The sequence below is a fragment of the Bacillus rossius genome, chromosome 1 (genome assembly GCF_032445375.1).
Source record: "Bacillus rossius redtenbacheri isolate Brsri chromosome 1, Brsri_v3, whole genome shotgun sequence".
NCBI classification, from domain to species: Eukaryota; Metazoa; Arthropoda; class Insecta; order Phasmatodea; family Bacillidae; genus Bacillus; species Bacillus rossius.
The window spans coordinates 43,482,499-43,504,544 of NC_086330.1; the positions used below are offsets into that span (position 1 = coordinate 43,482,499).

General features: G+C 33.5%; 1 protein-coding gene and 1 long non-coding RNA gene across 3 annotated transcripts in view; both read left to right on the forward strand.

The window, feature by feature from the left end:
- LOC134535295 (serine/threonine-protein kinase ULK3) overlaps positions 1–20,136 on the forward strand; it is a 45,325-nt gene extending 25,189 nt beyond the window's left edge. Inside the window, exons 5-9 of one of the 2 annotated variants that reach the window (XM_063374374.1) lie at positions 7,243–7,504; positions 9,780–9,941; positions 12,708–12,892; positions 17,128–17,215; positions 19,553–20,136. In XM_063374374.1, the coding sequence (XP_063230444.1) occupies positions 7,243–7,504; positions 9,780–9,941; positions 12,708–12,892; positions 17,128–17,215; positions 19,553–19,572 (717 nt within the window). In that variant the 3' untranslated portion in view covers positions 19,573–20,136. The remainder of the gene's footprint in view (positions 1–7,242; positions 7,505–9,779; positions 9,942–12,707; positions 12,893–17,127; positions 17,216–19,552) is intronic. The other variant, XM_063374366.1, reaches the window with a different exon arrangement.
- LOC134535313 (uncharacterized) lies at positions 1,945–3,614 on the forward strand. Its single transcript, XR_010075606.1, has 2 exons — positions 1,945–2,964; positions 3,079–3,614. It is a non-coding gene; the product is annotated as an uncharacterized LOC134535313 (long non-coding RNA).
- Positions 20,137–22,046: the final 1,910 nt, after the last annotated feature.

The following is a 22,046-nucleotide window of genomic DNA, read 5'->3' on the forward strand; positions in this document are numbered from 1 at the left end:
TGAAAGTATTTTCCATTTTCATGTTTAATAGCTTGAAAATAACTCACTAGGAAGAATCATAAATATGCCATCATGTAGTGAATATTGCTAAAGAACCATAATACCACACTTCTGCAAGAAATTAGGGTTAAACTTCATTATAACCAAAAATTGTTTTGCTATGCAGAAGTAAAAAAGGAGTTAGAGGTTGTCCTCATTTTGATTTCAATTATTAAAATGGCAAAGATTGTATACACCAACTCTTACTTCTTACCTTAGATCAATCTAAAAAATTCCATGTTTAAAACACGAGGAAGGTCACTGTTCAGATGAGATTTCAATAATGCCAACCCTTAAAGCAAAAATTAAGGTGGCATGTGAATAGTATCAGATAATTACCAGTAAATACTTTGTCCGTTTCTATTTGGTCCAAATAATAATGGTGGCGTGCAAGTCGAGAAAGAGATAGAGAGATAAAGTGAGATATATATATATATATATATATATATATATATATATATATATATATATATATATATATATATATATAGAAAGAAAGAGGGGCAGAGTGGTGGGGTGAGATAGAAAGAGTGATAAAGAAATACAGAGTGATGGAGATAGCTATAGGTACAGTAAGTCCTCGGTTTACGTCGGGGTTACGTTCCTGAAAACCGCGACGTAAATAGAAACGACGCAAAATGAGCCATGTTTCATGCCACCGGCCGACCACGGCCCAAGGTCGGCCGGAAGCGCTGGCATACAGACGTGACAACGGGCAATTTTATCAGCAAATGACAACCGACAGCGTGGAAACAAGTCCAACTAGTACTTCTCAGCTTTATAGAATGGTTATTTAACCAGCTGCTTTATTACCTTTATTGATTGAAATATAAAAACAGATATATAGTCGTTTGGAAGACATCTTATGAAGAAAAAATCATAAATTGCAGTGAGCTGATACTGTAGGCCTACTACAAACGCATTTAATCACGATAAAGTTAACAACGGCACGTTTAAAACTCCGGCCAACTCAATGATATCATAGCGACTGAAGTGTAGAGCTGTAGCAAACCGTATGTATTCGTTACTGAGTAACGGGTGCGGCATCTAGTAACGAGTAACGAAACGTTACACACGAATGCATTTCGTTACTCGCATTTTTCGTATGTTTTACGCATGCGCGCGCTTTTTCGTTACAAAGAACGATGTTTGTTTATTAAGACAAAGTAGACAAAGTTTGAGATTGGAACAGAAACAACGTAAGAAAGTATTTTTTACAAATTATAAATATGTATGTTTTTGTTTTTTATTATCGCGTATTTTCACGTTTTTTTGTTCTTATCTTAAAAGAGATATTATAATAAAGCTGCTCTAATGAGATTTTATTGTTTCTTGGTTAACAAAAGCGGTTAATTATCAAATACTTTTAATTGTTTATATTTGATTTATTATTATTTACGCGACGTCATACTGTACGCGTACGAAATACGACTAGATTCGTTGCTGTTACATAATATAGAATGTTATGCGGTATCAGAAGTCACGAGTAACGATACGATAGTAACGAGTACTAATTGTTATAGTAACGAATACATACGGGTACACTTTTTTTAGTTACTTTTACACCTCTACTGAAGTGCCAAGGAGTTGGACGAACAGGGATAGGAGAAAATGCTGTGTCGTTGCGGGAAGTAGATAACACTTCTACGTGCGAGATACGTGGGTGGCCGAGCGGGCGGGCTGGTAGTATTGCATCACCGCGCGGAGAGCAGGAAGCATCCCTCATGATGTATGATAAGATAAGGCGGTGAACGTGTAGCGTACGCTACATAGCATAAATTAACTACCGAAGGAAACAAAGAATTATAAACGAATTATATTGTGCCGAATCAGTGCTACTTTAGGCACGATTTTTTTTATTTTCTTATTTTTACAAAATTTTAAATTTTTTTATTACTTCAATTTTCCTCCTTCACCCGCTGCTTTCGCCCCCATCCAAACTTGTTCGGTCGAGTGTACCGGCAGGTTAGCTTGTTGAGCAGTATAGTGCTCTCACCGCCGTTTCCCACCAAATTTGCTGGGTCTAGCCGACTACAGGGCTACCATCAGCAACGGTATCCACTGGCCGTCGCGTCTCGTCACGAGTTTAGCGCTACGCGTGACGAAAGTAGCCACCCTAAGCTTCCCATGGTCACCCCCACCCCTTCTCGGAGGTGTGCTGAAGTTTGCGGTCTCTAACACGTTTTGGTGTCCTTTTTTTTAAGCAGCGACGCACGTCCCGACGCCTGGCCGGCGAAGTCTCCCAGGGCAGGTCATTCACCGGACATACCTCCCCACCCCTCCCTGGTCCACAGCGGTCATCGGCCAGCCGCGGCAGTGACCGATCTCAAGGCCAAAATCCCCCCCACTTGCAAAATGGCGGCTACCAAGTGCCGCGATGGTCTCTGCTAGACTCCGATCTGCATGCCCACGCCATCTAGCGGCGAAAGGACGAACCAGCTGAGAGCGAGAGTGTACTACTGACCATCGTATCCCCACCAGGAGAAACAGTCGACCTCACACTCAGTCGATAGGTCGCCGGAGCCCTTTTTTTTCTTTCGGAGCCCTTCGGAGCACTTCGGGTTTCCCGATCCCCTCCTCCAGAGGAACAGACGACCGGACTTAATTTTAAGTTAGCGTCCCGGCGCCATTTCAGGGATTTTGAGGGCAGCTCTAGTCCAGCGCGCATCTTCGCAACAGGTCGCAGTAACGACCAGCAGCTATCGTGATCCGCTTTCGGCAATAATGTAGTTGCTTTCTGAGCCAGGCCATGTCGCCTAGCTTTTTTTAGTTTCTTTCGTAGCTGCCCAAATAGTTAAGTTTAACTTTAGTTTTTTTTGGTTTTCTGCATAATTATTTCTTCTATGGCTACCACGAGCTCCCGCGATGCGCTTCCCCGGATCACCCCCAGGGACAGCCACTATCTACTTCACCCTGCCAGCTAAGGTAAGCTGCACTTCGTCCCACACAAACCTGTTAGGTTGCCTTTTTTGGGGCTTAACTTCGCCCGGCATAAACTGCCTGCTAACCAAGCTAATCCAGGTGGATTATTGGTTATAGGCAGGGTTCCAGAATCCCAGAGGGTTCCAGAATCCCAGAGTACTCAAGAATTCCAGAGTGCTTCAAGGACCCCAGACCAGTTCAAGATGGCGGCCCAGTTCCGGCGCCACATTTTGCACCTCAAAATGTAACTCGTGAGCCTCTATAACGGAGTCTCCCTCCATCTTTCGGCACCCCTCAAAAAGAAGTGAAGAACAGCTTTATAACTCCGCCAGTTTTAGGACGTTTTCCTTATTATTATAAAATATTGTATTTTAAACACATATATTTGTTTTATGAGCCTGCGAGCTCAATGTTCCTAAACAGTTGAACTTAGTATAGCATGAAATTGTGTTCCTCCCCCCCCCAGCCCCCCTCCTTTTTTTTATATTTTATTCGTTAGTGTACTCAATGTAATGTATCAAAAATAAGACTCTGACATTGTTACCAGTTTTGTTTGTAATGGCTGTAATGGCGTAAGATATTTTCAAATGTAAGAAACCGGCAATGAAAAGATACTAAACTACTAATCAACAGTAAAAGCCTCTAATGAAACCAAACCATACGATTGTTTTCATTTGCTGCTACTTGAAACCACAATCCACGTAACCTTTCCTTCTGTCAGGGAGGTTAATTTTAAATTGTGTTTGTAAGTGGGCTGTGCCCCTCTGGCAAGTCCTTTTAGATAATTAGCCTGACGCTTCCACCGGACATTTATTATTAATAATTATGGTTTTATCCTGAGCACAGCACCACAATTACAATATACGGTGTTTTGGTTAAAATAAAGATTTACGGTCATTGTAAACGACTATTGTGAATCGGCGACAACTTAAATTGAAACATGAGTACTCAAACATTAGCGACGTTAATCCGAAACAACGTAAATCGGTACGACGTAAATAGAGGACTTACTGTATATAGATATGTAGAGAGGCATGGGGCCAGAGAGATATAACCTTGATTAACCGGGGTAATAAGGGGGAATGTTAGCACGGATAAGCAAAAATCACGGATAATCAAATTCAAATGTATTTAGGTTATTCAATACAGCAACATTTCATAAGTACTTTATACAAAACAAATGCACAAGTATTACTGGCACTAATTATTAATTTTTCAAAATATGTATAAATGAAATTATTTTTAATGAGTGAGTGTGCCAGGTTTCACGAAGGGCAGGGAGTGATTCTAGGAAGGAAGGGCAGTTGTTCCTGCCTTGTAATCCAGCTGAACCCGGACTAGTGTTTCTTCTCATGTGCAATTCTAGTCCGTTTCTTTGTCTGTTCATTTCTACTTTTAATACGTAGTATTTAGTTTTACTTTTCTATCTTGTCCCTTTCCTAATGAATTACACTTCGCAGACTCTCTCTCTCTCTCTCTCCCCCCCCCCCCCCCACCAGTTTAGTTTAATTTTTAGTTGAAAACCCTGTTAACCGAATACCCGGTTAATCATATCACGGATAATCAAGACTGTACTCTGTATTTAATTTCCAACACTGCAACACCGTGCCAACATATGAACAGAATATATATCATAAAATAAATATTTGAATTTAAAACAATATTCATATTTCTTAGAAGAAATATTTTGTTGTACAATGATGGCCAAACATAAATTATAGGTCAGTACCATTATGAGCAATATTTTAACTATATTGTTATAGCAAATTTTAAAAGTTTCCAATGCGATTTTTGGATTTTTTGGAGTCATTCTCTGGGGTTTATTAATTTATCTTAACAAATTTTTGTGACAGAAAATTATTTTAAGAACATTACATTTTGTTGCGCCACAATCGTACTTAACGTACATATTCCAAACCAACATATGGCTATTATTTGCAACCAATTACTAATTATCAACTGTTAGGCCAACTTAAGTAGCTACTGAGGATTTAATTATTTTAATCTGTTTTTTAAATGAGTTGGTTTGTGCCTTATGATGGGAGCAGATACCAGTTTTCGAAATGTTGTAACTGTTTCCTAGTATAAAGCCTACTATGCTCGCCTTCACTGTCGTTGTGTCGTCATGATTATCTCTAGTTTGATCAGTAGGTTCGTCTGAGTGTCGCTATGTTGGACAAAGCTATTTTTCTGTACTTTCTGGTCTGGTTGCAACTGTCTTGTCATTGTCAGCCAATTGTCTTCGTTTATTCTTTATGTATTCATCAATGTTGTCCACACCTGAGGTTTTATCCATGACAACCAGCACAATTCACCATTGGTGTATGTCTGAGAAAATCAATTTTCCTCATTGAAAGTGTAATTCAAAGAACACCATATCTTCACTATTTCTTACTAATTCTAATAATAAAAAAGTTAAAAAAAGATCAAAATTTTATTTTTAAGTTTAGTGGCAATTGTGAATTATTCCTACTAAGTAAATTGAAATGGACATTTTTTTTTAAGTAGGATATGTCATCAGTGAACTTATTGTAGACATTGTAAAATAACTATTTAATTACTTTATTGGAGATTGCATTGCCCATATGTATACTAATTACAGCTGTAATGGAGTAAATGTAGTGTGTTTGTAATGTGTGTATTAGCTATGGTAATCAGTTAAAGAAACCACATATAAATAAATTTAGCACAGCAATGTGCAACAAATAATTCATGCATATGTGGAACTCCTTGAGTTTATACAACTAAAATTTTTCCATATTTTAATATCTTATCTGGATCAACATTCTGCCTTTGCTTTTAATAATAGTTATATATGTACATTAATTACTAAGAAAAGACTTATTATATGAATGAGCATACAATTCCATATATCTACCTAATAAAAAAGGGCACTTCCTACGGCATTCTAATGATATATCCGCATAATTACTAGAGCATTTATGTAAATATATAATTTCATGCCTTGCAAGTATTGTCTTAGTCTGAGAAGTGATTTTTTTTTAAGTTTTGCTTCTTATTTATGTAGTTTAGGACATTTTTTGAGTTTTGTCAAACATTTTTTCACTCGCTCACCTTGTCACTGTTACACATTTCAAACGTGAATCGTTACAAATTAATACAACAATTTCTATTTTAATCCAGAAGACTCCCATATAAGTAGCCTACATCTGCAACGGCATTTATCTGCATGCTTTACAAGAGCATGAACCTAAAGCCTCTTGCACGGAGAGCCAGTGTGCACACGACTATGCTATGAAGGTTGAAAAACACAACTTTGTAAAATTCACAAACAGATTACAAATAGCTAGTGATTCTTACAGGTCCACAGCAGAAACTTCACAATATGTGGAGTGCTATTCAGTTTTGTCCATCATACGTAGGGGCATGCCAATTGATGTTTTCTCAGTATGAAGTAACCGTGTAACTAAGGACATCAATATATGTTTAGAAGGAAACAACTCTGAGGATAAAATGTACGTCTACTTCAAAATAGATGCAAGCAGTCAAAGCAACAAATGAAGAATTATTATTTTAACACAGTGTCAAAATATTGTGTATTATATTTAGCTGTTGTTATAAAGTTATCCTGGTGCCAGTTTTCTTTTTAAATGTGCAGATGAATGAGTATGTATGGAGTGTGTAGGTACTTCGTCGTTATAGCTCTCTCTTATCGCTGCAGTGGGCGAGGGAGGTAACATGAGCGTTCTTTGTCTCCTCCTTGGAGCTTCTTCGTATCCCAAGCCACGAGTCTCTTTTTGTCTCATCCTTACACAGACATGACAGTCCCACACGCCCAACAGTATGCTATAAATGTGTGCAGTGTCTTAGTAATTGGTAGATTTTTCAAAATTTGTTGTGGTAACAGTGGGGGCAAAGCGGCAAAGTTTTGGGTGAGGAATTACACTTTGCTCATATTAAAACAGAATTATAATTTGCGTACAGTGCTTATATACAAAATGTTTGAAAATGGTAAAAAATTAATTTTATATGCTCTTTTAAAGAAAATATTAATTCTTATTTTCCCAGTGTTTTGTAATGAAAACATTCATAAACACTTTAACTCCTTTAATGCTTAAACAGAAATGCTAAAAGAGCAAAAGCATTGGCATAATATTCTGAATCCTGGTTGACTGTATCAGAAATTCGAACACCATGTGATGTACACTCTTGACAAGCTGTAAATTAACAGAAACCAAATTAGCTGCCTACTTAAAACACTCACATGTATGCATGGTTAATAAACTGACTAAACAATTGTTCATTCCTTTCACTATTTAGATTCCTCAAGGAAGTGCTATTTCTTCAGATTGTAGAGATCTGTTGACAAGGCTACTGCAGCATCAGCCTGATAAAAGGATTGACTATGAGGAATTCTTCGACCATCCATTTCTGGACTTGGAACACTACCCTTCACCTGAGTCGTTTCAACGAGCTGTTGATCTCATCAAGCAAGCCGTCCAATCCGATGCCGAGGGACTTCATGTAGAAGCATTGTGTCACTACTGCGATGCGCTCAGGTTTTTTGTGCCTCTAGTCACTGGTAACTATCTGATGAATTGTAGTCATTCTTCAATAGTTTCTTGATAAGGATGCATTCTTGTGAATGTAATTGATGGAGCCAAGATTTTATGGTGTTTTTAAAAAAGCTAATTTGATCATTAAAAAAGTGGATATTGTCTTTATCATTAAAAATTAAAACACACATAGTAATAAGTACATATCAAGCACAATTACATTGATCAATTGCTTCAACAATTTGTAATAAGACACTTAAAATATTTACATAAAACAATACTACATATACTGATTAGAGTGAGTTCAACAAAAAAAAAACATGCCCACCAACAGCCGAGGGCTTTAGCAGTGGGTACAACACATATAGACAGATAAAAAACAAAATCAAAGACAATACAAAAATAAAACATCAAAAACAAAAATGGTTACTGCAAATACCTGGACACACTCCCTCGTCGGCAACAAGGTAGACAAGCACTATCTGAAGAGAAACTGCAGGTAGGCACACTACAGTTGGCCAACACACAAAGACAAGCATACCAGATACTTAACAATGATCAACAAAAAGACTAGTACAACAGGAACACGACACACAATACATTATAAAAACATAAAAATTAAGGATAGATTAAATAGGACATAAATAATATTAATCATAATAACAACAAAACACTAAAAGGAAAACTCTCAAAGGAAAAACCCTCATAGCAGAAAAGACTGGCAACTCCAGTCTGTACGGTTTGACTGGGTTGGGAAGTCAGAGCGACCTCCCTGTATTTATGTACATTTCCTTGTTATATTTTCATGTAGGCCTTAACCTGTCTTTATAATATCGGCTATCGACTGCTTTTATTTATTATTAGAAAATCATAGATAGAAACTAAATAATAATTTTTTACTTACTACACAACAGTTTAGGTTTTTAAATAAATAAAATCAAACTAAAGATTTATGAAATATATTTTAGTAGCTTAAATGAGGTAATGAGGTGAATTTTGCTGCATTCAAGTGTTATGAAGTGTTTCTGACTTTCATTTTGGTTTTTGGTAGTGTATTGCCTTCCATTTGTGTGTTTAGCATTGTATTGACTTAATTTTGCTGTTATTTCTGTTTTATTTCTAGACACCATGTAATCTTGCCTCTAGTAATTATTGACTAATACACTTTACTCAAATCCTAAATTAGAAAATCTGAAAAAACTTCAAAACTTTATTTGTTTCAAAATTTTTATTTTTATTTTTGATGCTCTATAGCAGGGCTGTCCAAATATGGTCACATGTAAAGTCCGATTGTTTGGAAGGCTGCATCTATGAAACAAAATTGGCTGGTAAATGAAATGAAACTGAGAAACATGTTCTGTTTTCACTTTAATTGACATAACTTGATAATGGTAATAATAGTAAATAGTCTTATTTTTTAAATTTGTTCAGGGTTCACCTTTTAGCCTAGTTTGTGTAAACTTTTGCACATGGAATTTTGGTCAATACTTTAAAAAATTATGTATATGAGAATATTAATAATTATGAATTACAAAAACTAGCATTTTATGGGATATTTTTAATGACTTCAAAAATGTTAATCATATCAAAAATTTATTTTGTCTTTATTTTTGTTAGATTCAATACCCCTCAAATATTAATAATTATTATTTTAGTAACAAATAATTGGGAATTTGTACTCGTATGTACTTACATATTTATTTTAACCACTTTTGCCATTTGCCAAACCAACTTGGGAATTACTTTTTTAAATTTTAAATTTGACAAAGAACTCAAAAATGTTTTAGTATCCTGAATAATTCATTATATTAAAGGATTATAATATTTGGGACTACCATTAGTTCGTAAAATGTTTTAATTTATATCAGTATTCATTTTTATTAATTAACCATTTATCTGTAGACTATAAAAGTATTTTAACATTCTAAGTAATGATTATTTGTTGTACTTATTCTTTTTAAAATACCAATCATTTAACTAAAAACATGAAACAATAAAAAATAGAGAAAAGGAAAAATGAATAAACTACTTTCTAAAAAAATATTGTTAAACAGCATTTTAGACTAACTAATAGTTTCAAATACATACATGTGATGTAATTATTACATTTTAACAAATATTATTCACATACTTCTGGAAGTTTCTTTTTTTCTTTTTTCTTTCTTGGACTTCTTTGAGCAAGCAATTATGCCATAAAATATAATATTTTTGTGCATTTTGTTTATTTTTCATGTAATTAAGGTAAATAAGATAGGTTTCAGACCTTTCTCATTTCATTAGTTTTGTTTTTCTCCCGTGCAGCTGAGCCAGATGTCAAAAAGAAAGCTGCATTAAGAGCTAGAGTACATGATTACATCAAGAGGGCAGAGGAGCTAAAACGTTTGGTATACAAGGAAGAAAATCCTGGCTCGTCAGAAGCTTCGTGTTCGCAAACAAAAATTTCTAGCGATAATTCAGAACTTTGTAAGTACTATAGTGCAGAAATTAGCATTTTTTATTTTATTTATTTATTTATTTTTAATGGAGTAGCATTTTGAATGTTTTCAAGAGTGAAATGAGGCCACAATAGTTTAATAGTGTCCAGATCATTCAACCCCCCACAAGGTGATCTGAGTTTGATACCTGAAGAGGTCAAATGCTGACATTTTGCACTTAATAAATATTAGCAAATAGTGGTCAAATTTTTGCTTAATAAAGTCAAGTTTGTAACTGTTATACATGAAAGAGCAAGAAGATATTCAGTAACTCCCAAGATCAGAGAGTAAATATTGGTACGACTAGAGACTGCCAGTCTACCTGTTGCGCGAGAGACTCGATGCCCCAGGTGATTGCTCAGCGTGCTACACTGGCTGCCTCTTGGATACTGTACCCGTAGTGATCACTGTACCCTTAGCATCCCAGCTCCTGTTCGTCATCACGCAGCAGCGCCCGCGCCTCCACATTTCTGGCCTGGAAAGTGCAACCTTGAATGCTGCGCTATTCAGCAGTTTCTAGGCCACTTATGAAATAAATTTGCGACAGCACAGTCGGAAAACTTTGAGATCTTTCTTCCGCCACCCCGACAGGTTTTATATATATATATATATATATATATATATATATATATATATATATATATATATATATAAAAGTGCTTCAGCCAACCAGTTGAGTCAGCCTTTCAGTTTAGCAACACGTAAAGTGACGAGCGACTGTTGGGCTTGCAAGAGTGTCTTGGGGGGGGAGGGGGGGGGTTTGTATAAGAGAGAACGGCAAAGTAGTGGTGTTAGCAACATGACATGCAAATGGGTAGTGTTGTGAGAGTGTTAAGGGACAGTAGTTCACGGACTAGAACCAATTAGTATTCCTTTTTTGGACAGACCTTGGACTGACTAATATATTTCAAGATGTAGTATAGCAATGTAGTGAATGAATAGACATGGACTTTGACTATTGGGCTATCCTTTGAACCTCATATTCCTCAATCATTACTATATATTAGCGCATCATTTTTACAAGTGTACATTTACCATTTTGATGATAAAATGTCCAAACAATTGCACAGTAACCATTTCATTACTCTACTCAATAATAATTGTAATGAGAAACGGAACATTTTCTTTGTGATTCTTGTTTGTATCCGGGTGTAATAAATGGAACACGATTTTGCAACACACATGGAGAAACAAAACATTTCATAGTAGAAACTAAATTAATTTTATAACACATTAATGGAAACAGAACCATTCCACTTCTAGTTATTGTGTTAATCACATTTTATTAAACTCCTATGTTATCCTATTAGGCTATTAATCAAAATACTTAAAATTGTAATATTAATGATGTATGTTCCTTTTCTTTGATAAAAGTTTTTAATTTTCTTAATTTGACTACATGTTTTCTACTTATGTTAAAAATTAATTGTGATAGTGAAATTCTATAGCTTCTATACTATAGCTTGATTTTCTTCATTTAGGACTGTCTCACATACCATGTTGGAAATTTGGTTTCTTGTCGTTGCTGTTGTTTAAGCAGGGGCGGTTCCAGGGCATGGCAAGCCGGGCAATTGCCCAGGCCCCGCTATTGTCTAGGCCAGTGTCAGTATTTTTCATTTTTATTTTACTAGTTTGTCTAGTGTCCTGCTAAAAATATGGACATTAATGTGAAAAGGAAAATTAAAATTTTAGTAGCACATAAACTGAAGTGCTGGTGTATACATTTTTCAATTCATGATTTCGTATTAGAAAAACTTGTAAAGCATTTATTGCCATGTACAATAAAGCAATTCCACCAGATTGTAAGCATTTAAAAAACTGACGGGAGGATAATTTACCAGGAAAGTATATCAACATTTCTTAAGATAAATTATCAAAACCATCATCAAAATTTAAATTTGAAGTTGTCTTAAAATTTTCTTTGAAAGTGTTAATTTTTCAAAGTTTCCAGGGGAGGGCCTCCATAAAAGTAAATAAACCAGGGCCCCACGAAGTCTAGAACTGCCACTGCCTGTAATTTTTTTGTGATAGCTCTCTTGCAAATTATGTTTCATCACAAATTTCATCATCTGATATTTTCTAAGTATTTGTCTAAGAGTAGTAAAACTTTGTACAAGTGCTCATAATTATGGCTACTCACATAACAATTTACAGCTATCAAAAAAAAAGTTTAGTACGTATCCTGTGTCTAAGTTTTCCACCAAACATCATACGCAAAAGAGATATTGTGATAGATCGACAGGAACAGCACTTGAACTCTAGTGCAGTGAAATGTCTTAAATCGGGCATGTTCTGGACCACGGCCGTGCTGGATTAGTAGTTTTTCCTGATTGTTGAACATTGGTGTAGTTTTAAAGGCAATATCAAGTGTGAAAATTTGAAATGTGACCTACTAAAAAACTGAATTGAAAACCCACAGTAATGATAAACTGTGAGCAAACTTAACACGCCGGCATCGCAGTGACGCGACCTGGCCGCTAAGGTCAACATCTGAAATCCGCATGAAAAATCTGAAGAGGAGCCTCACCTCTCCTCAGGGTATTCTTAAATGCTTTTTGTAAACATACCCCACCCTGAAATCTTGAGCTGTCCATAAATTGCATGTTTCTTTCTGAAGCTCTGCGCACCATAATTGTGCCCAGGTAGGCGGGGTCCCATTTAAAAACTTGCCCCTGTAATGACAGTAAACTCAAATAACCAAAATGGCATAAGAGACATAGTCTTAAGTTTGAGTTGCAATGCCTATTTCCTGCAGACAGGCTGTGCGCACCCACTCCCAGCCTGATCACGGCACTGGAGATTGGCACGGCCGCACAGCAGTACTTGGCAGAGGGTCAGTATGGAATAGCACTGGAGAAGTTTCAGTCTTGCCTCGGGCTGTTGATTCCTCTTCTCCCGCTGGAGCCGAAGGGAAGACGCAGAGATTTACTGTACCAGCAGGTAAGGTTGACATTTATAACATCTCTCTCTCTCTCTCTCTTTTAATATAGGCTAAAAGAAATGTATTCTGTCCAAAAATTGTTGAAAAAATTTAAATAACATTTTCTTAAATAAAGTTATTAATATGTAAGCTCTAAAGGCAACATTTGTCATTCTGTTGATGCAAAAGTTGGAGAATATGAACATATGTGTAATATTTCGTATAGATTTAAGTGTTATGTTAGTTAATAGTTATTATTTATTGATTTTAATTTGATAATTTGAAAATATATTAATGTTTTAAAATACTATACCAATGACATAGAGATATATAGACTGCTAGTGGGAAGCCATCTTTGATTCCTACTGAACCATTGCCGGCGGCTAGGTTAATGACGCAGTTTGACAGCTTGGTGGGCAAAACAGTGTTTTAATAATAATCCTTGCCAGCATAAAAGAGGCAACCCCGAGCAGATAATGTTTGTAAAAATTTAATTGTGGCAAGTTGATGAAATAAATGAAAAGATAATGTTTTTAAGTATTTTGATGATTTGGATCATGTGACTTTTTGTTCAGGGTCAGCTAAAAACTTTAAGAAAATACCAATTTCTTACGTGGCATACAGTTGCATAATCAGAGCATCACATGGCAATGGACTTCTGTGATAAATTTTTGTAATTAGGGCTGTGTGCACAGGATTATGTAGTGTTACTGCAAAATATTGGAATAAAGTGTAGTTTCTTTTGGGAGTTGTTATATTATTTTCAGAAGTTTGTTTACATTAATAATCAACGAATGTTATCACAGCTCTTTACGAACGACAATATTGATAAACCAACAGTAATCAAAACAACAATGATTGATTTTGGCTGCATATACATAATTAAGCTTTATTTAAATATTTGTACGTGTGTTGAAAATTAAGGATTTGTATTAATAATGATATGACAAGTGCGAGTGTTGGGGTCGTGAGATTATGTACTCAAGCGAGTGTTCAGCAAAAGGAAAATTGAGTTCAAAAAATGTGCAGTAAATTTTATTTTGCTATAGATAACTATAATTGGTGCTTTACAATATCAGTTAAAAATTTGGACCCCTTAGTGATATATATATTTTTAAGATGTAAGCCAACAGTTACTTTTTTCCAGTAAAAGTTCTGTTTTTACATACACTTAACATAACTACATTGTAGCTTGTGTAGTTTGTGGATTTCAGAAACAGGAGCAACATCTGAGGAAGAGGGATGGTGGGAAACACCTCCCCCCCCCCCACCACAAAATCCTTAAAGAACTATAAAAATATCTATAATTTCCACCCTATCCATGGCCCTTTTCCCAGAAAAAAATTGTCTTTTTATGCTTCTGGTCAGAAACTATCTTGTCATGGTTTCTACCAACAAGTCCTTGGTAGAATCTAGAAGTATGCTAATCTGTTAGCATAGAAATATTCAGTTCCCAAATGTGATTGTTAATTAGAGATATTACCCAATGTGATTACAATTGAGTATGTAAGATAAATTACTCAGTTTGAAGTATTTACAACAATTTATTGTGTGGCAAGAATAACTGTTTTGATGTAATATTGGTTGCCTTTAAAAATAGAATTCACATAGATAAACAATGTTGATAAGATCATTAACACTGTCACCAAATTTTGAAATATCTATGTAATTGCTAGAATTACATTAACACATATAAAAAACTTATGTAGGAAAAAAGAGTAAAAATTCTGTATCATGTATATAAGTTTATCCCTTGATCCTAATGGCTTGATTCTGTGGTACATGATCCTAGCTGTTTGGTAGATTTATAAGATGTACTCTTTATTGTAGCCGTTACCATGGTGCGACTTCCAGAAAATTTTTATATAGTTTTTAGTTTCATGGTTAATAGACCCCAAAACCATCACCAAATCAAAAGTTTATATATATCACAAATTTATGGACACAATAACTACCAAAAGTTTTCACAAATCACTTCCAAACTGATAAAAAAAACCTAGTAGTGGAAAATCTCGGTTGAGTTTGTTAATGGGCATCATCAGACCAAAGGGATAAAATTGGGGAAGGTTTTTTGAAAAACAGAAAAATTACTGTTACTCCCATAGTATGGAAAACATCACATCCGTTTGAAAGTATTATAACTTGTAGGAGAAATACCAAAATCTTTCGTCTGAATCTTTTTGATACGACCAAACATAACTGCAAGAGGTTGAAAAAACAAGGGTTGGAGGGCAAAAAAAATCATATCTCCCTTCATAGGCACAACATAGAATTTGAAAAAATTTTTTGTTAATCTTATAATTTTCATCCAATACTTTTGTCTGAAACACCTTTTTGATTAGACAAACCATTGCTGCAAGGGGTTTAAAAAATGAGAGGTAGAGTTTAAAAAATAATCATATCTCCCTTAGTGTGTAAACTATCAAATCCATTCAACTTGTTTGTAAAACTTGTAATATTTATCAAGAACTTTTGCCTAAAACAATATTTGTTAAGACGAACCATTGTTGCAGGGGGTTGAAAAAATAAAGTTATATTTTTATAAAATCGTTATTTCCGTACCATGTACACTATTAGATTTGTTTTGTTTTATGTTAAAACCTTAAATTATCATCTATAACATTTGTCTGAAATAATTTTTTATACGACCAACCATTACTGCAAGGGGTGGAATAAATAAGAGTTGAATGAAGAAACAAAATTCATAGCTCCCTTCATAGGCACACTATCAAATCCGTTCAAATTGTTTGTAAACATTATAAATATTATCAAAACTTTGTTTGAAATAATTTTTGATACAACAAACAATTGCTGCAAGGGGTGGATAAAGAAGGGTTAAAACAAAAAATAAAAAATAAATCATTCTCTTAGTAGGTATACCATCTAATTGTTTGTAAATCTTATAATTTTTCTCTAAAACTTTTTCTGAAACCATTTTTGATAATACAAACCATTACTGCAGGGGTTGAAAACCTAGGGTGGAAATAAGAAAATAAATAAACTTGCCTACCATATACTCTATCAAATTAATGTTTATATTAGTTTAACTTTTTAAATATTGCTGAAAACTTTTGTATAAAGTAATTTTTATGTAACAAACCATTACTGCAAGGGGTGGAAATAACAAGGGTAGCAAAACAAAAAAGTCATCAAATCCATTATAATTCATCTGAAAGCTTTGGCTGAAATAATTTTTGATGAAGCAAACTATTACTGTAAATACAGAAGTTGAAAATTTAAAAAAATTAAAACTTCCTTAGTATTAAATTAGTCAGAATTTATTTTTACCCGCAATATAACGGAGAAGGTATGTGCATTTAGGGTGAGAGGTTGTGTGTGCACAAAACAAATGTTGCCATTTATCTTCAATTTTGATACGGTTTTCTGTAAAAGGTTTGTGATTCATCGGTGATGGTTCTTAGATATGTGTTATGGTGTTAACTCGCCAGCAAACGCTGTAATAAATATTTTATATATAAAATTGTACGTTGGTATGTATGACGTTGATAAACTCTGACACCATTTGACTAATCGCTTTAATAATTGGCACATCGAAGTGTTTTTTTCATGGAGAAGGTTTTTATGCTAACCATTGTAACTCATCGCTAGATGGCAATGCAGCACATTAACTTCTAAACAATTCAACCGATCATCATAAAAACTAGCATACATAAATATTTGAATACTTAGAATATTTTCGTGATATCTATTTTTCTATAACACACCACTAGATAGCACTGCAGTGCATCAACTTCTAAACCGTTCAACCGATTGCCTTGGGTAAACAGAAAATCATAAGTCATAGACATACAAACAGCTATTGTGTGTCATTTCTCTATGTCCACCACACTATCCATTTTGCTTTAACTCGTGGACAATATATCACCCTGTGTTCAGCCCGGAAAACACAGTGTACTGCAGCTAGTTTATTATTATGTTGTTCATACAATTATATATTCTTACACAAAAATATAAAACGGTTGCAGTTTGCGGTATCTTAAAAGATATTGTGTTCATCAAAACAGTAATAGGCAATTCCTGATAGGTAGTCCAAATATTATATGGGTGTTTTTGCCTGTAAGCATATTCAAAATTAGAACTTGTTAGTGTTTTTTTTCATTAATTCACAATAGTTTAATAACATAAAGTTACGTATTATCACATGATACAAACTTTTACCTCAATTTTGTTGCTTTAAACTGGTGCATCGACCTGTGTTTAATATGGAATTTGTATTTGATTCATGATTTGGAAGGTCCAAATATGGATGAGCCAGGCAGAGAACACTAAATCACTTATAATGATGGCAGAAATGGACGAGTCCGACACACCAGAAAGTCGAGGTATGCTTTTAGACACCACCATCTCACATCTGGGCAATGAGCTCATACCAACCTATCACATATGTTTTGTCAAAGTCCCCAATGTATGCCCCCTTAATTTTATCAATATTTGTAGTAAAGATGATCAGGCACAAGTTAATGTGTTCAGAAATAATTCATGTAAACTGCAACATTTCAAGAATTTGCAGCTTAATATCGGATATTCATTCATCACGAATTAATAAAAAAAATTAAAGGTAATATCTGCTGAAATGATAAAATAATCTTTGCATAAATAAAAGAATTTTATTAAGTTAGTTTATATTTGACTTCTTGTTGTACTAGATTTTTGATGGCTTATATTTTGTTTCCATAATAAATAATTTCAGTATACTTAATCACATATAAGATTAAATATATAATTTATTTCCCTCAACATCTTTTATGGAAAAAATAAATAAATAAATTCACTCCCATTATGAGCAAAATTACAATCAACAGAATTATTGAAATATGCAAAACCATTGACAAAACATAATTTAGTGAAAAAGTTAAATTATTACTGGAAAATATAGTCATCAAAACCCTATTCACCTCTTATTACCCATGAGATGTAGTGTAATGATATATACTGTTCCTTATGTTCAATTAAGCTTTAAGTTAGCCATCAAAAACATTTTTGACTTAGCAGAAGTTGTTTCTAAGTTATACAATTACCAATTGTGCAGCCAGACAAATAATTTTATACTTTTACCAGTAGTGTATATTAATGGCAAGTCAAGTCAAGTACTGTAACAAATGTAGTACTTTCAAGTCACGTAGTTAGGTTTGTTTTCTTCTTCTTCATTTTTCTTTCAAGCTCAACAAACAGGATTTTAATAATTCAAGTGATGGCATTATGTACTCCATGTTTTTGAATCACTGTTATTGTACCAGTCCATAACACAGTATTTATATTTTCGAATAATGTTACAACTTCAATTAACACTTTAGTTTTTCCTGTAAACTAGGCCATTAGAATTTACATTTTCAAAATATTTCAACAAGCTAATATTAGTAAATGTAAAATTAACTCTTTAAGTGTATTATGAGCACCAAGAAAACTAAAATACATTTGTGCAGTTGTTTCGAAGTTAAAAACTTAATTTAGGGATTTGTAACATTAAAATGGAAACTTCCATACTACTTTCATTTCATCATACAAATATTGGATAATACACTAAAAACAATTATTGTTGCATTATTATTTTTGGTTTGGTGGATGCTAAACAAAATATGTGTATTTTGTACGTCTTTTTTCTTTTATGACACACTGTTCAACTAATGTCCGAGTAAAAATAAAGTATACTGTAGCCCATTTTAAGGACCATTTATTACTACTGAAAAATTTACCTAATTATGGGTACGAACATAAAGTTTACAAACAAATTAAACTTTTGTGTCTTTAAAATTGGTTATAATAAACAAAATAAATGTAACTTACATAAACTGACTGAAACTACATCTCAAAATAAATAAAACTCATAATCACAGTACAAGATAGTAAAAAGAAAGCAGCCAAAATATTGCAGAAAAATAATAATATTTATTAAAGTAAATTGTAAATAACAATAAAAATAACAATGAATCTGAAATACTTAATTTGTAACCAATGTATATTTCTGTACCCCAGAGATAAAATACACCATGTTCTTGTTTTCTTACTAAACGTTTCAAACATTAAATTATTATTTTCATCTAATAAGGAATACCAAGAATTATGTTCTTATTATTAGCAAAAAAAACCTAAAAATTACTTTAAACAAATCATAAACTTTCGCTACTGAAAAAAAAATTACAATTTTGTGAGATGGTCAATTTTACAAATTTAATAATTTTAGTATCAACTTATCAGTTTATCAGGTTTTCTACTGAACTTCATTGTTGGAGCTTTACAATCACAAAATAGTTAATCTCATGTCACTCCTGGATTATAACAAGGTTTCATTAGTGTTTTTCAGTTGTTTGCCTGGAGCAGATGTTAAACTACTAAAATTTTTCTAGCTTTAAAATCAGGCATGAGTCAAGTATTTAAAACTTGACTCAATTTATAAATTTGTTCGTATCTACTCGTTCTACCTTTTGTTTTTCTCTCTCCACCTTTGATTCCTTCATAAAATCTATCTTAAATGTATTTTGGGAAAATTATAAAATTACAAAACAAATTTCTGTTTGATGCACGCATGTACACTTCCCCCGGGCCACACACACAACACGACCCTCCCCCTCTCCTTTTCCCCCCTTCAGTTTGAAACGATTTGTATTTTTCATCCTACAGTACTTTTCTTATGTTGTGCTGGTGGTGATTATTTTTTTCAGAAGTATGTGTCATCAGTTGATTACAAAAGGAAAGAAAAATTCTCGAGAAACTATTCAGTGAGCTTTGTGCTAAAACATTTTGTATGCCAAGCAACATCGAAATGCACTTACCTACATTGTATTTTAACATTTGTTTAATCTGGTTGTGTGATTATGTAAGTAAGTTAGTAAAAGCATTTTCTTGCACATGGTCAAGTTCCTATATAAGTTGTTTATATTTCATATTTTTGCTTAATATTTAAAACTACAACTACATACAAACAATGATTGGTTGTACTAGTAGGTTGTTTTGGTATGTAATAAATGTGTGTGTGTGCATGCGTGTGTGTGTGTGTATATATATATATTAAGTTTATTGCTGTTTTAGTATGATTCTAATTGCATCTACTTTGTTAATTGCTTTACATCCACTTATCTAAATCAAATTATTTAATTTTGTGCTGTATGTGTAAAAATCAATTTTCACACAGTTCTGTTTTATATGCAAACAATACATACAGCTTGTGTAAAGTATTTTTTATGTTTTTATTGGATGGATTTGTTGAAAGTCATAAATTAAATATTGTTACGTGAGAGAAACAGAACATATTTGGTATCTTTACTTCACACCCAGACCTGAGTATAGTTTGAAGCCTCAAAAATGTCTGTATACAATTAACCTACACAATAATTAATATTAATAAATTTGATAAACTTTACATGGAGTCTTTTTTCATTCAACTCAAAAATAAATAACAAATTTCCAATTATCAGTGAGATATGGCTTTAATGTAAGTTCTGCTTTAAAATTTAACTGTATGAACTGTAAATATTGATGTTATGGTATGTTATTCTTAGAGATTAATTTTAAATTCAAAGTTTAGGGTTCTCAAAAAATATCCCTACAAAATACCAGTAATAATTTAATTAGTTCCTTAAAAACCATATATTGTTAGAAAAAAACATTGAGACTTGGAAAATATAGTTCAGTTTATTTGATTCATTATGTATGTATTTGAATTACCATGGGCATAAAGGGTAGAGCATATCAGGATATAGCCCTTCGCAAATTTCCACAAGTATAGGTGCTCTTAGCTTTTGAAATCATACTTCAAATACTGGCACTAAAAAATTATGTTGAAATAAAAGTATTCCGTCCCATAAGAAAATTCTGAAACAATTTTGTGTTCATTGCAACATTTTTTTTTGTGTTTTTGGCAATGAACTTAAAAAAAAATATTGTGGTAAGTTTACATTGACTATTAGTGCTTATCAACAGTTCCAGAATCACTTAATACACATAACAAGACTGGAAGTGATTTAACTAACCCTCACATGCCCTTTTATGTACATCTGTACTTAATTTACTTGCAGCACGTTGGTAGTTCTTGCTCGTCTGATACCTGGGTGCTGCAGTTAGGGCAATGCAGGCACTTGTACACCTGAGTTTAGGGTTAGAGTTTGCTTATTACAAGAGGACACTTGAAACAACTGATAGCAGAAAAAGAATACAAAGAAAAATTTTTAATAGTATAATGTTATGTTAATTTTATATTTTCATTTTTTTTGCATATGAGCATAAAGTTAAACGGTCATATCTGGGTATTTTTTCAGAATGCACATTGCAGGAAATTAAATTTAAAAATAAATATTAAGTATAAAAAAAGAAACCATTTTAAAGGTAATACAAATCAAGTGACATGCAATAAATTGTAGTCATGTTATTAATCATAAGACTTTTAAATGCATCTGACTCAAGTCTGTCACAGTAAAATGCTTTTTTTTTGGACACATTTACAGTTTTTTAATATACTACTTTCTTAAAAAACAAGAATGGACTGTTGCCAAGACTACAAAAGGAGGATGTCTGGAAGCCGTACTAGTTTGCTTGAGGTACTTAAAGGTTAAGCAAACTGAATTCTTGATGCAATCAATGCTCTGCCAATTGGAATTCCTCCACTAGTAGGTAACCAATGCAATGATGCAGCCTCAGGATATTGGAAAAGCAATCTGCATAACTAAAGACAAGATTATATGGTGAATTGCGATGAAATCAAAAAGCACTTAACTTTTAAATCATAAAAAAAGTAATTGTTTAGTATTTTAAATTCAGGGAATGTCATTTCAGGACAAAAAAAACATACCAAAGTGCATGGAGCAAAAAAATTAATTTAATTTGATATATTGTGCATCTCTTATTGAATCACTTTCTAGCCACAAATGCTTGCTAATATATTTTTCTTATTCTGAATGTATCTATTGTAGACAAATTTTACTTTTGGTAAAAGTTCAGCATATAAGTTTTACCACTATTTTGGCAGAGTACATATTACAAAACAGCTTTTATAAAAATAAAACTAGTAACACCAAAATTGTCTGTTTTAAAAAACTAAATTGGACTTAATGTAAAACAATAAACTCTTATCTCTAGCCATAGCATATCGTAAAGAAACCAGCCCAGCATTTGTCTGGAGCAATTTAAGGAAGACCAAGGGAAACCAAAATCAGGATTGCT